The sequence below is a fragment of the Gossypium hirsutum genome, chromosome D12 (genome assembly GCF_007990345.1).
Source record: "Gossypium hirsutum isolate 1008001.06 chromosome D12, Gossypium_hirsutum_v2.1, whole genome shotgun sequence".
Taxonomy (NCBI): Eukaryota; Viridiplantae; Streptophyta; class Magnoliopsida; order Malvales; family Malvaceae; genus Gossypium; species Gossypium hirsutum.
Window position 1 is genome coordinate 59905813 of NC_053448.1, and position 14588 is coordinate 59920400.

The 14588-nt window shown below is 33.8% G+C and overlaps 2 protein-coding genes across 2 annotated transcripts in view; one reads left to right on the plus strand and one right to left on the minus strand.

Annotated features, from left to right (window-relative positions):
• Positions 1–6765: 6765 nt before the first annotated feature.
• On the minus strand, positions 6766–8107 carry LOC107947214 (NAC domain-containing protein 43-like). Its single transcript, NM_001327532.1, is given in 3 exon segments — positions 6766–7470; positions 7557–7834; positions 7924–8107. Coding segments are annotated over 3 exon segments (1167 nt in total).
• A 1047-nt stretch (positions 8108–9154) lies between these two features.
• The window catches only part of LOC107914261 (probable LRR receptor-like serine/threonine-protein kinase At1g56140), a 12007-nt gene continuing 6573 nt past the window's right edge, over positions 9155–14588 (plus strand). The window contains exon 1 of the mRNA XM_041108050.1: positions 9155–9159. Within this exon, the coding sequence (XP_040963984.1) occupies positions 9155–9159 (5 nt within the window). The remainder of the gene's footprint in view (positions 9160–14588) is intronic.

Consider the following 14588-nt stretch of genomic DNA (forward strand, 5'->3'; position numbering starts at 1 on the left):
CCAACTATAATAATAAAATTAAAGCTCATTTGAAGTCCATATACACTAAAACTAAAGCGTATCGATGGTTTCGGCCTTTAGCCTATTAAAATGACCCACTCACTCAACTCATCACAAATCTTGAGAAATTCTAAGGCTATAATGATAAAACACATTATACTTTTAAGATAAAAAATTAAATTTAAATTTTAGAAAATATTATTGAGAGAAATAATCACGAACCTCATAATGATTAATTTATATAGATTAAAATCATTTATGAAATCATTCTATCACTCCATATGTTGTTTAGGTAAATTGAGCATAGAGTTTTAAGTAATTAATGAAAAATAAGGTCTATCTTTAAAAGATTATACATTTATATATATTTGGGTTAATATGTAAATTTGTCACTATAAGTAAAAAATTGAGATTTATCACCATATTTCATTTTGATTGGTATTTGTTATTCGATTTTAATTTAAAATAATAAAAACAGTAAGTTAATTAATATACTATTAAAGTTAAGCAAAACTGCTTAACTTATTTTTTATGATATATGTATTTCTATTTTTCATGTTTTTATTTCATTGAATAGAAATTCTAATTCATTTTATTAAAATTTAATATTATAAGTAAAATTATTGTTAACCATTAAAATAAAATATTTAAAATAATTCTTTTATTAAATTATATTTTTAAATCATCAAAATTAAAATTGAGTGGTAGAAAATCAAAGTTGATGGTACATTTTAATAAAATTCAAAGGCTTGTAGTAAATTTCTTTCACGTGAGAGTTGAATGGTAAATTTACTCATATTTTTTAAAATATTAATGAAAACAACAAATTTCAATATTCACCTATAGTATGATGGTAAATTTACACTTTTAACCCTATGTATTTTGATACATTATTAAAGTATTTAGAAAGTTTTCCTTCTCTATTAAGGGAAGCACACTGAAATCTGAATATGTCCAAAAAATATACAAAGATAAATAGAGTGGAACGACAAAATCCAAGCCTAGCCCAAAGAAAACCATAAGCTCATGAAATGGGAAAGAACATCCAAACCAACGAGGGTTTAGAGTCGCTGCCAACTGAACATTTTACGGTGGAGGCCAATTTTGAGTTGTACTAAACAGAAAATTTACCTTGAATATTATAAATTTTAAGGATCTAAAAGACAATTTTCCTAAATCAAGCGGGGATTAAGCCCCTACCTGTCCCCTCAGGCCCTCACTTGGTGCTGCCCTTCCGCCAAGAAAGCCATTTCCACGACAAAACATCAAAAGTTGACGTCACAGTTCCGTTATGTCCCGTCCGATGACGCAGAAGGTAGTAGAGTTAGTGCGAAATGTTAAAAGTTATCAATGTGACGGTCAAAATTTAATATGGTGGTTAAGTGATAAAAAATATATTATTTTAATATGTTATGGGCAATTACGTAGAAATCAAATGGTTTTATTTAATTGTAAACTATTATAAAATGTTATATGAAAAATGGTAAATTTGAAGTAATTTTTTTATTATTATTCTTTTAATAGATTTAATAAATATATTAAATTATGGTACATCTTGTAGGTGAAATTTTATGTAACAAATGTATTTATAAAATAAATAAGATTTTAGTGTTTTATTTTTCTGGTACATAAATAAGATTTTGGTTGAAAGGGTAAAAATTAGGGTAAAATATATCATTTTCATTAAATTATGAGTAAGCTTTTATTTTAGTTACTTAACTATACAAAGTTACAACTTAGTCACTAAAATTTTTTAAATTTTTTTTTGGTCTCCTAATAATCAAGTGACACTTTTTAGTTGGTATAATAATAATTTTAGTCATCAAATTTTATATTTTACGTTAATTTAACCCTTGTTATAATAAAAATTGTAAAAAAAATCCTCAAAGTAATTTAAAAAAATAAAATTTTTCTATATAAAAAATTTAGAAAAATAAAATCTTAAAAATATTGTTGAAGAACTAATATATATATGGAAATAAATAAAATATCATTCAATAGAATCCAATAACAAATTAAAAACAAAACAAAAAAGTTAGATTATTACATGCTTCCTCGGTGTTTTTAAAAACCAAAATAGTAATATCTTCAAATTCTCTGCCCTTGAAGAATATCCAAAATTGATATTATAGAAACTTGTGAAATCGACTCTAATGTCATTTATCAATATAATTCTTTTTATTATATTTTAAGACAAAAACTAAAATATAGTTTTCTTCTTCTTCTCTCTTGTAAGTTTGAAAACCAAAATTGATAGACACTCTGTTTTGTATATTTGCAACCATGAAATAACTTTTAAGAATGAATTTATCATATGTAACTACAAGTTTAAGATTACATAACTCGAGATTTGAACTTCAAACATGTTGAATCTAAGCAGCTTTTCACAATGTTGAAAAATATGGAAATCACGTATATAATAATAGTAATTACATGTTATTATTTACTATTATAAAAGATTAGTCAAAATTAAAAATGATATAATTTGATTAAGGTTTATTAGGCTTTAATTATTAAATATAGTATGGGTCAAATATGTCTAGATACTTTAGTAATTAATTTTTAATTAGTGATGGACTGGTTAGAAATTATGGTTAATGTGCAAACATTATATATATTAGGGTTACGGTCCCCAAATTACATATACGTAACTTTTTTAATATCCCACATTTAGAAAAGAGAGAGTGACTTTCTCTGAATTACTTGTGTGCTAATTTAGAATATCAAAATCATAAGATTCGAAGATTTCAAGAAATTTATGGATTCAGGTATGCTACTGCATCTAGTTTTGTTCTTGATGATCTGATATGATAGATTTTGGTTTGTTAAGTTTTATATTAGATCTTATTTTACAGTTTTAACACATGATCTTTATTTGAGTACAAGTTATGTGAGTATATAAACCGTAAGATTTTCCTTGTTTGGGAAAAAAATTTGGTCACGGTTAGTGCTTTAATGTAGTACTTAAGAATGGTCGCAACAAGTAAAAACATAGTCCTCCAAAAACTGGCGAAGTTGTCTCGTATACAAATTTGAGTCATTCCTAAAATGATTGACATGTGGTGAGGAGAAAAATTGTATAAATAAATTTTCATAATTAGATTTAATGGTGGTTTAATTGAATTCATAAGATACTTCAAGAAAATTTCATATAATAAAATAAAGGTATAATCTTACATTCTTTTAACCAAACACGTTAACCCTACATTCCAGCCAAATGAATAAAACCAGGTAATCTCATATTCCTAAAATCCTATTACAAAACATAATCTAATATTTGGCGAACCAAACACTTCTGACACTAACCCATCAAGTATATTTTCTAGATTTTATATGAATTAAAATGATAAAAAAAACCTTATAATAATGTTTATTATCAACTGAGAACCAATTCAATTAAAAATGATGTAGATGTAAATACATATGAGTGTAGGTTTGTATGGACTTGGAGTTGCTTAGTTATAACTAGCTAGTATAAGTATTGCACTTTATTTTAGCCGGTGAAGATATTCAATCACATTTGTTGGAGCCAATGATTGCATATACTGCCTTCTGGTTTTCCAATTTCCAGTTTTAGATTTTAAGCTTTAAATTTTATAAATAACTGTACGAATAATGAAAATGCTCATTCAATTTGGTTTTTAGCGTGTTGTATTTACTACTTCATTAATTACTACCATAAATTCTCAGGAGATAAATAAAAAGTTTGGGCAAAGAAATTGGCTTTTCCAACTTAAGGATTGCAGATAAGCAATCAATGTCGATTCATGAAGTCAAAGAACTCCCTAAATTTAAACTTCTTTTGGGACCCTCTCTTCATAATTTTGTCTAATCGTTTTAGCATTACTTGCTCGCACTTAAATTCCATCGGTTTTAATTGGGTTAATCAATTCTTTGTCCCTAAACTTGCACCCAATTTTTACTTTCGTATTTAAACTATTCTTTTATTACTTTAATACTTCAAGTTTTTAACCGTCAAGTAAGGTACTTCAGTTGTTACTACTGTTGTCAAGCACGTTATCCCAATTGTTATTGCCCTTATAAAAAAAATGAGTGCGCCACGTCACCCAATTTTCTTTTTTTTCCCCGTTAAAATAAATGCAAAATATCAGAAAAATTATAAAATAAAAAATAAAAAATTTAACACCTTTTACACAATAAAATTTTTAAAAAAAGCAAAAAAATTTTACAAAGATTATAAAGAGAGTTCTAAAAATTATCTTTTACACAATATGTTTATGGTTGTCAAAACTCAAGAATTAAATTAAAATGGTACAAAATGTTTTGGGCTTTAACCTTACAGATTGTTTATGTTTATTTTTCAATCACTTTTAATTCTCATAATTTCCTTCAATTAACCTTATTCATTTGAGTTTAATTAATTTAAATGTAGACGCTTTTGAATTTGATTGATTTCAATATAAACCGTTGACTATTTTTTTACATTTAGCAAATTATTTGCCTTTTGAATTACATTTAGCATTTACTTTTAAGGTAAACCTGAAATTGATTTAAACAAACTTTCAAGTTCAATTATATATAAGAATAGTTTACTGTTATTTACTTTATAGAATTAAGATCATAGTTTTTTTTTTTTTTAAATAAGTAACAAGCTTTGAGTAATGGTCTTTATGAGAAAATGAATTTAAAAAAAATTTAAAAATAAAAATTTCAAGGTTAATAAACATACTCTACATATATGCATGTTTATATTATTTTGTGTTTTTTTTTCTATATTTTTAATATTTTTTCTTTTTGAATTTCCAAATTTTTTTATATTTTATGTTTTCTAAAAAGAAAATTATTTTTTTAATTATAGAAAAATATTATAATTTTTCTTAATTTTTAATTTTTTTAGATTTTTCAAGTTTTTTTTTGCTATTTTCTTGAATTTTTCCTTTTTTTGCACTTATTTAAAAAAAATAGAAAATTGAGTTATGTGGTGCGCTCCTAGCGTGCCATGTCATCTTTTATATAAGGCAGTAACGGTTAGATTAACGTGCCTGACGTTTGGAAACTTCATGTATCAAACTGATAAAAAAAATTTATTTAGATACCAAAGTAATAATTGAGTGCAAGGTTTGAGAAAAATAGTACATTAACCCGTTTTAATTTATTGGTGATGAAAATTTGGAAAAAAAAACTGTAAAAAACTAATGATTAGTCGATAAATGTATCATGGATGTCCTTGTACTAGGAGTCCAATTGCATTGTATCCTTCTATTCAAAAAATGAACAAATTAGTCCTTATATGTTAGATTAATAAGCAAACTGGTCCTTCTATTAAAAATTGGCTCATGTATGTTAGCATGAGATACACGTGGCATGCCAAGTGCAACTGTCTAACTATTTCGTTAATCACGGTAGTTTTTAACAGTAAAAATGGTGAAATTTTCAACAGAACTAAATAGTTTGATCTCAAATCTAACATACAGGGACTAAATTTTTTAATTTATTGAGTAAAAAAAATAAAATGCCTTTCAACTCCTCATACAAGGACCTTTATAATACTTTTACCATAACTAATCTATTGGATATTATTTCACATAGTTTCTTTTCTCTAATATACAACTAATTAAGGAAATATGCATTCATTTAAAGAAAATTGCAAAGAATATAACACACGTAGCGTATGTATTTCTTAGTAAGGAAAAAGGGAATACCATTTATGTCATTAAAAACCATTTAAAGTTGCCATTTATAGTGAAAAGATGGAGCAGCAAACTAATGATAATTGTAAATGCAAATGCTCCTAAATGATTTCGCAATAATTGTGATTAACTCTCACTACTAATCTCATTTATATTTTAAAAAATTAGATTAGGAGGGAGTGGCAACGACGTACCAAGTTAACCTTGTTGAAAGCATGTGACTAATTTGATATATTTATAGATATACACCTATATGTATGTATCTATGTTATAATGAACAAATGACGGTTTCCCTCTCAGCATCGATCATCAAGTGGATCAGTTTTAATGAAATTAGTCAGCATTTTATACCAAATCATTATCTCATATATAAACTTTACGTATCTTATTTAAGTAGTGATTAAAATTTTTGTTAGGCACTTGTTTGATACGGATTAAATCTTTAATATTGTATTAAATAAAAAGAATTTGTTAAATTCAAATTTATTATAAATATAATTTTTTAATTATTTAATGAGTATTTTTTTTAAATTTCAAAATGTAACACCCGACGAATTCAGTAGAAAAATTGTATTAATAATTACACTTGAATTTAAAAATCTAAAAATTATAATGATTGAATATATTCTTGATAAGCTATAGTACGCTGGGTGAGATAATATATGGGATCTTTCAAATCTAATAATCTTCCTTAAACCACCTGATACAATGTTTGACCAACACACTTCCCCAATGTAAATATTGTGATGCAACCAAGTGGATATAATTATTTGTGTTTTTTCTTTGGCGTGTGAGACCCATGAAACACATGTGCCCCAACCCCATAAAGTCACCACTAACCTATTAATCAGTGTATTATCAGGATAGTTAACGAATCAAGGGAAAAAAAAACATATTTAATCTCTATTCCCTGTAATAATAATCCTTCATATATGGTGAGATGATTGGTTATTTGATCCATAACATCGTTTTTTTTTTCTGAGTGTAACAACGCTTTCCCATCTCAGAGTTCTTCACCCTTTTTTATGCAAATACATACATATACATATATACATAGTCATACATACCTATATACTCGGCCAGTCCTTTTATATGATATTGACATTTAGTTTTATTATACCGATAGATGGCATAAAGGGTCTGATGATGATGAGGGTGACGGTGACGACGACTTGGTCAAGCTCCATAGATCATTCTCGTCTCTGTATACGTTGGAGTTTTGATTTGATCTGAGCAAATTTAAGTGCGATAGTTGAACATCATCATCGTGACAAAGACTGAAAGCAGCATTAGGGTCATTAAAACACCATAGTTGCTTGCTAGTTTCTTGTTGACCATTTAGCTGGGATGCGACAAGTCGGTCCAAGGTGACCCAATCATTAACGCCATTGTTGGACTCACAAACACCAGCAGTGCCTCGTTGGTTGATCGAAGATGGTTCAGTTTCAGTCAGCATATCGTCGATGGAGTGGTAACAACAAGGCTTGATGAAGCTTCTATCTTGATCAAAGAGTGTTGGGCTTTCCAACCTGGGCAGATGCATGAACCTTTCATGTACCCCGTTGTTGGTGTTGGGGATATCAACGTTGTTGTTGCTCAATGAACCATTCTCCATCTTACAACAAGTCCTTCCCATATGAAAAAGAATTTGATCTAGAACCCCATCGTTGCATGAACCAAGCATCTTCCCCTTTGAATCCAGAAAAGTTGAGGAAGAGCTTTTAGGACTTTCTAGGGTTTTCTGATAATTCTTCTTTCTAAATACACGACAAACCACCCAACCTTCTTCAGGCACTGAATCTCCAATGCCATTTGATGCCTGAACCCATTCAATAATTTCATATAAGCAAAAACAGATTCAACACAGAGGAATATTGCTCCAATATTACATACATGCATACTTACAGTAGCGTCATGGGTACTAGTACTGTTATGATCGAGCCTGTACTCATGCATAATCCAATCAGATTTTTGTCCATGTGGAGCTCTTCCTTTATAAAAAACCAATGTCTTTCTCAATCCAATCCTTTTTAAACCGCTATAAATAATCTTATCACGCCCAGTTGCTTTCCAGAACCCGGCAGCCGTTGCACGATTAGTTCGGGTCCCCGTAGGATACTTTTTGTCCTTGTGGCTGAAGAAGTACCAATCATTCTGTGGGGTGGATCCTATTTTGCACTTCTCTGCATAATTAACCCACAAAGAAAATGAAAAAAATGGGTTTGTTTTGTTTTAATATGGTAATGGCAGTACTAATACAGTAATACTATACCTTGTATTTCCCATGGCTCAAGTTTGTTGAGATCAACTTCTCGAATAACATCAAGGTCTATCTTTTGGAAAGCCACTTTCTTTCTGAGATAATAGTGAAGAAGCTCCTCTTCTGTAGGATGAAATCTGAAACCAGGAGGGACCCGAAACTGCCCATTTATGGATAGATTCATATCTTCTGACATTGTATCTGATCTCTGCAATTTTCAGGAAAGAAAGGTGGGTATATATCCTTGCAGGTATATATATAATACAAAAAAGTCTTAGAAAAAATGAAATGAGCTAAGAGAAAGAGAACGAAGAAGAGTGATAACAAAGGCGAGAGAGAGAGAGGTGGGGGTGTTTCGTAAAGGGTAATGCAGTCATGATAATTTATAATGGTGGTAGGGCAGGGCATAAATGGACCAAAAAATGCATGAAAAAGATAAAAGCATTGGTTTTCATGGCCCAGTGTGTACTTAAACGTGGGGTCTATGCGCTAGCGAAGAGCCAACCACCTAAAACTAGGGCTAAATTATGCTATTTGTCCCCGTACTATACATATGATGTTGATTTATTTCATTTCTTTTAATTTGGTTACTTTCAATTTTTGTATTTTTAAAATTTTAAACTTTTAGTCTAAACCAAATGCTAAATATTAAGTTCATTAAGCTTTGTTATTTTTAAAATTTGATACGACAAAAATATTATCATATATATAATATCATGTCAACTTATTATTTTCACATATTAGAGAACTTAAACTAAATATATAATTATGATACAAGATTAATAGAGTCAAGACTAAGATATCAAAATTAAAAAAAACACATGAACTAAAATTGACCGAATCGAAAAGTATAGGATTAAATTTTAAAATTTGAAAACTATAACGACTAAAATTGATAATTGGAAATGTACAAATACTACAACTTAGACAAAGTAGAAGATCTAATCCCAAAATTTGACCTTAAAACTAGACGCCCTTTTTAAGAGAAAACATAGAAAGAAAGAAATTAAAATGAGGCGAATAATGTAAAAGGGAAGTAGGTCCAGCTAGTAATGTAAACAATAAAAAAAGAAAAAAAAAGTGGGTCCATAAGAAAATATGCGACAGCCATCTCAAACGATGACCCTCGACCTTAATATGATCCATTTGAAATAAACCAGCACTTTTTCGATGATCACTCTTTTACTGTATAAATCATCACTCCTCAACGACAATTGAGCAGGTGCGGAAGACATAGATAATAATGGCGTAGTGGTGATGTATGCATGCTTTTCATTGACGTAGGCTTTGCACTTTATTATCATCTATAAAATTACAATGACGTCGTGGAACAATGTATGTATGTATGTATGGTCCTATTGATGGATTAATATAGGTTTCGTTTGTAATCGAATAAATAATATTTGAAGGGCGTTATATATGGTTTATCGTATCTACCTTATCCACATGTTAACTATGATGACATATTTGAAGAGACTATTGCCTATATAGGCTATAGGCAATCCATCCAAACTGTCAATCAAGTGCATTTTATTGTTGTTTTATCTTTTACCTTGTTTTGATAATGGGAATCGTAGTACATATTGGGTTACAAGTCAAGAGGGAAGAGGGGGGGGGTGTCTAAGCCATAAGCATATGATGATCGTTAATCGTCTTAAATTCTATGGCAGTAATCATGAAGTTTGTGTGGAAATTGACGGAGCAACCACTTTTTTATACTAACCTTAAAACTGGACATTTCATCTCTTTTTATCACCTTCCTGTAGTTGTAGGTCGGACAATATGATAATGTGGTTGAATTTTGAGATTATAATCTAAGCTTACACATTCTACTATGTTGCGGAAAGGATCGTTTCGAGAACTCCGATATGACTACAAGTAAATTGACCGGAACGAAAAATAAAGTGAACACAAGGATTTACGTGGTTCGGCTTTAATGCCTACGTCCACGGGCAGAGGCGAAAAGAAATTTCACTATAACAAGATGAAGATTACAAGTGTTTTACACTCAAGACACAACCCGAGAACCTCACAACTCTCAACCCCTATAGAAAACCCGAAAGCTAAAATCCTAGCTTTCAAAGAACAAGCTTTGCTCTCTCTTGGTTTGGGATGATTAATATGGCTAATGAACCTCTCTATTTATAAGAGAGTTCAAGGACATAATTGTCCAAAACTTTGGCAAAGATTTGTGGTTGAAAATGGACACCAACAACCATCCACTAATCCACTACCACCAACAACCCACTACCAACAACAACAATCCACTACCAATTTTAAGCCATTTCTTAACAAATCTCCACCTTGGCTTGAAATTTACCAAGCTGAACATCATAGTGAATTCCTCGAACTGGATCACCTCTTCCAAACGCCTCTCTGGCGCTAATCAATCCCGAATACCTATCAAGTCCAAGCAATGCTTGAACTTATATGCAGGGATCACCTTAGTTAACATATCTGCAGGATTCTTCTCGGTAGCAACCTTGCTGATAACAATGTCACCTTGCGTAACATGTTCCCGAACAAAATGATATCTGACATCAATGTGTTTGGTCCGTTCATGAAACATCTGATTTTTAGTCAGATGTATGGCACTCTGGCTATCGCAAAATACAACAGTGAAATCCTGTTGTAAACCCAAACTGCTTACTAGACCTTTCATCCACAATGCTTCTTTCACTGCTTCTGCTAACGCCATATATTCCGCCTCAGTCGTAGATAAGGCTACGGTAGACTGTAACACAGCTTTCCAACTAATGGCTCCTCCAGAATAAGTGAAAACATAACCCGTCAGAGATCTTCTTTTGTCCAGATCTCCAGCATAATCAGAGTCCACATAGCCCGTGACACTGCTAGTGCAGTCACTCTGATCATATACCAAGCATAAATCTGCAGAACCTCTCAAGTACCTGAGAATCCATTTCACGGCCTGCCAGTGTTCCTTGCCAGGACAACTCATGTATCTGCTGACCACACTAACTGCATGTGAAATGTCTGGACGAGTGCAAACCATTGCATACATCACGCTTCCAACTGCACTCGAGTATGGAATGTGAGACATTTGCTGCTTTTCTTCATCAGATTGTGGTGACAACTCTGCAGAGAGTTTGAAATGTGGTGCCAACGGAGTACTCACAGTTTTCGCTTTATCCATGCCGAAGCGTTGAAGAACCTTTTCAATGTAGTTCTTCTGCGACACACGAAGCTTGCCCGCCTTGCGATCTCTGTGAATATCCATGCCCAAAATTTTCTTGGCAGCACCCAGATCCTTCATCTCGAACTCACCACTCAACTGCGACTTTAACTTGTTGATTTCCGACATGTTTTTGGAAGCAATTAACATGTCATCAACATACAGCAACAAATAAATGTGCGAACCATCTGAGAGCTTCCGATGATAGACACAAGCATCATAGTCACATCTTGTGTAACCATGCTGAATCATGAAGCTATCAAACCGCTTGTACCACTGCCTTGGGGATTGTTTCAATCCATATAAAGACTTCTTTAATAGACAGACATGGTCTTCTTTACCAGGAACTGTAAAACCCTCTGGTTGACGCATGTAGATTGTTTCCTCGAGCTCACCATGCAAGAACGCCGTTTTTACGTCAAGCTGCTCAAGTTCTAGATCAGACTTGGCCACCATGGCAAGTAATACACGAATGGAAGAATGCTTTACGACTGGGGAGAAAACTTCATTGTAGTCAATCCCCTCTTTCTGAGTGAAGCCTTTAGCAACCAATCGTGCCTTGAATCTAGTTGCTTCAACCCCTAGGATGCCTTCCTTTTTCTTGAAGACCCATTTGCAACCAACTATCTTCTGGTTACTTGGCGGCTTAACCAACTCCCAAGTATGGTTCTTGTGAAGAGATTCTATCTCCTCACTCATAGCAATTGCCCACTGTGCCGACTCATCACACGTGACAGCCTCATTATAACTGGAAGGTTCTATACCAATGGACTCCGCCACACTGAGCGCGAAAGACACCAGATTAGCGTAACGCGGATTTGGTTTGATTTGTCTCTTCGTTCTTCCAGTGGCAATGCTATATGGTTTTTCTTGAGGTGACTCATCTTCATCGGAATCTTGCACCTCAACTTGATCATCCTGGACTGAAGTACCTTCCGTAGGAATTGGAGCGTCCACCTGACACTCCACCTGCTTCTCAACACCGTGATCTCCCATTCTATCTGACTCCTCCTTTTCCCGGGAATTTGTGGTGGATCGAAGCATGGATGACTCATCAAAAGTCACATCTCTGCTGATGATGAACTTGGACGAAACCGGATCAGGACACCACAACCTGTATCCTTTCACCCCTTGGCCGTATCCAAGAAATATGCATTTCTTCGCCCTCGGTTTGAGTTTTCCCTCATTTACATGAGCATACGCAGGGCAGCCAAACACTCTTAAACCAGAGTAATCAGCAGGAGAACCAGACCATACTTCCTCAGGAGTCTTCAGCTCAATAGCTGTTGACGGAGATCTGTTAACCAAATAACAAGCAGTATTAACAGCTTCAGCCCAAAATTCTTCACCGAGCCCAGCATTTGATCGCATGCAACGAGCTCGCTCCAAGAGAGTTCTATTCATGCGTTCTGCAACTCCATTTTGTTGTGGTGTTCGACGAACAGTGCGGTGTCTTACTATTCCTTCATTTTTGCAGAACTCATTGAATTCACCTGAGCAAAACTCCAAGCCATTATCCGTCCGGAATCGCTTGATCTTCTTTCCTGTTTGATTTTCGATCAAAGCTTTAAATTGCTTGAAGTTGATGAGAACCTCATACTTGCTCTTCAGAAAATACACCCAAACCTTTCTCGAGTAATCATCGATAAAGGTAAGCAGATATCTGTAACCACCTTTAGAAATTGTCGGAGAAGGCCCCCAAAGGTCAGAATGGAAGTAATCCACTGTGCCTTTTGTCTTGTGAATCCTAGTGCTGAACTTTACCCGAGTCTGCTTACCGAAGACGCAGTGCTCACAGAAATTCAACTTTCCTGTACACTGCCCAGACAATAATCCTCGTTTGCTTAGCACCGATAAGCCTCTCTCGCTCATATGCCCGAGCCGCATATGCCATAACTTCGTGGTGTCAGAATCTAGATCATCTGATGATGACACTCCCGCAACACCTGTAACCGAGGAACCATCGAGGAAGTAAAGGCCCCGCTCCAAATTACCACGTATCACAGTCAAAGCACCCGAGAATACCTTGAGAACTCCACCTTCAGCAGAGTACCGAAAGCCTTTCTTGTCCAACGTACTCAAAGAGATCAAATTTTTCTTCATTTCTGGAATGTGCCGAACATCAGTTAGAGTTCTAACAATACCGTCAAACATCTTTATACGAACTGTGCCAATCCCCATGACTTGACATGCGTGGTCATTTCCCATTAGTACTGAACCAGAATGCTTCTCGTATGTTGAGAATGCATCTTTCGAAGTACTTATATGAAATGTAGCTCCCGTATCAAGAATCCATCTCCCACCATCGTAAGAGTCGGATACTGCAAGAACGATCTCGGCATCACTTGAAGAATCTGCATCAGCTACATTCGCACGATCATTTTGTTGCTCCTGTGATTCTGATTTCTCCTTCCTTTTCGGACAATCTACCTTCATGTGCCCGTACTTCTTACAGTAGTAGCACTGTATTCTCTTCTTGGACTGCGATCTAGGATGGCTTTTACTTGAACTTCCACCCTTTGCCTTGGATCTTCCTCGAGCAACCAAGCCTTCGCCTTCATTGTTTTCGACCACCTTACCAGTGATTTTCTTCCTCAACTCACTGGAACTTAAGGCATTTTTCACCTCCTCTAGAGTCAGGTCATCACGACCGTACATCATTGTATCAACAAAATTCTCATACGAGGGAGACAAAGAACACAAAACAATTATTGCTTGGTCCTCATCATCGATTTTGTTATCGATATTATTCAAATCCATGATAATGGAATTGAATTTATCCAGGTGCTGGGAAACAGGTGTACCTTCCTCCATCTTCAGGGCATAGAGTCTTTGCTTGAGGTAGAGCCGGTTCGTCAATGACTTCGTCATGTACTTGCTCTCTAACCGGAGCCACAAACCGGACGCGGTTTTCTCATCCGCTACTTCTCGTAGCACTTCATCTCCTAGACATAGCAGAATAGCACTATGTGCTCTTTCTAGCATGTCATCCTTTTGCTCTTCCGAAAGCGTGCTTGGTAATTTATCTTTACCAGACAATGCTTTTAGCAATCCTTGTTGAACCAGCACTGCCCGCATCTTGATGCGCCATAAACTGAAACTATTTTTCCCGGTAAATTTCTCGACATCATACTTAGTCGATGAAACACTTGTAGCCATAATTTGGAACCTTTGAATGAATGATAATATTTTCTTCCTGATGTGAAAGATCAGACAAAGCTGCAGTCACAGGGCAATTCAGAAAATATTATCACTCCTTCAACTACGCTCTGATACCAAATTTGTTGCGGAAAGGATCGATTCGTGAACTCCGATATGACTACAAGTAAATTGACCGGAACGAAAAATAAAGTGAACACAAGGATTTACGTGGTTCGGCTTTAATGCCTACGTCCACGGGCAGAGGCGAAAAGAAATTTCACTATAACAAGATGAAGATTACAAGTGTTTTACACTCAAGACACAACCCGAGACCCACTCTCAA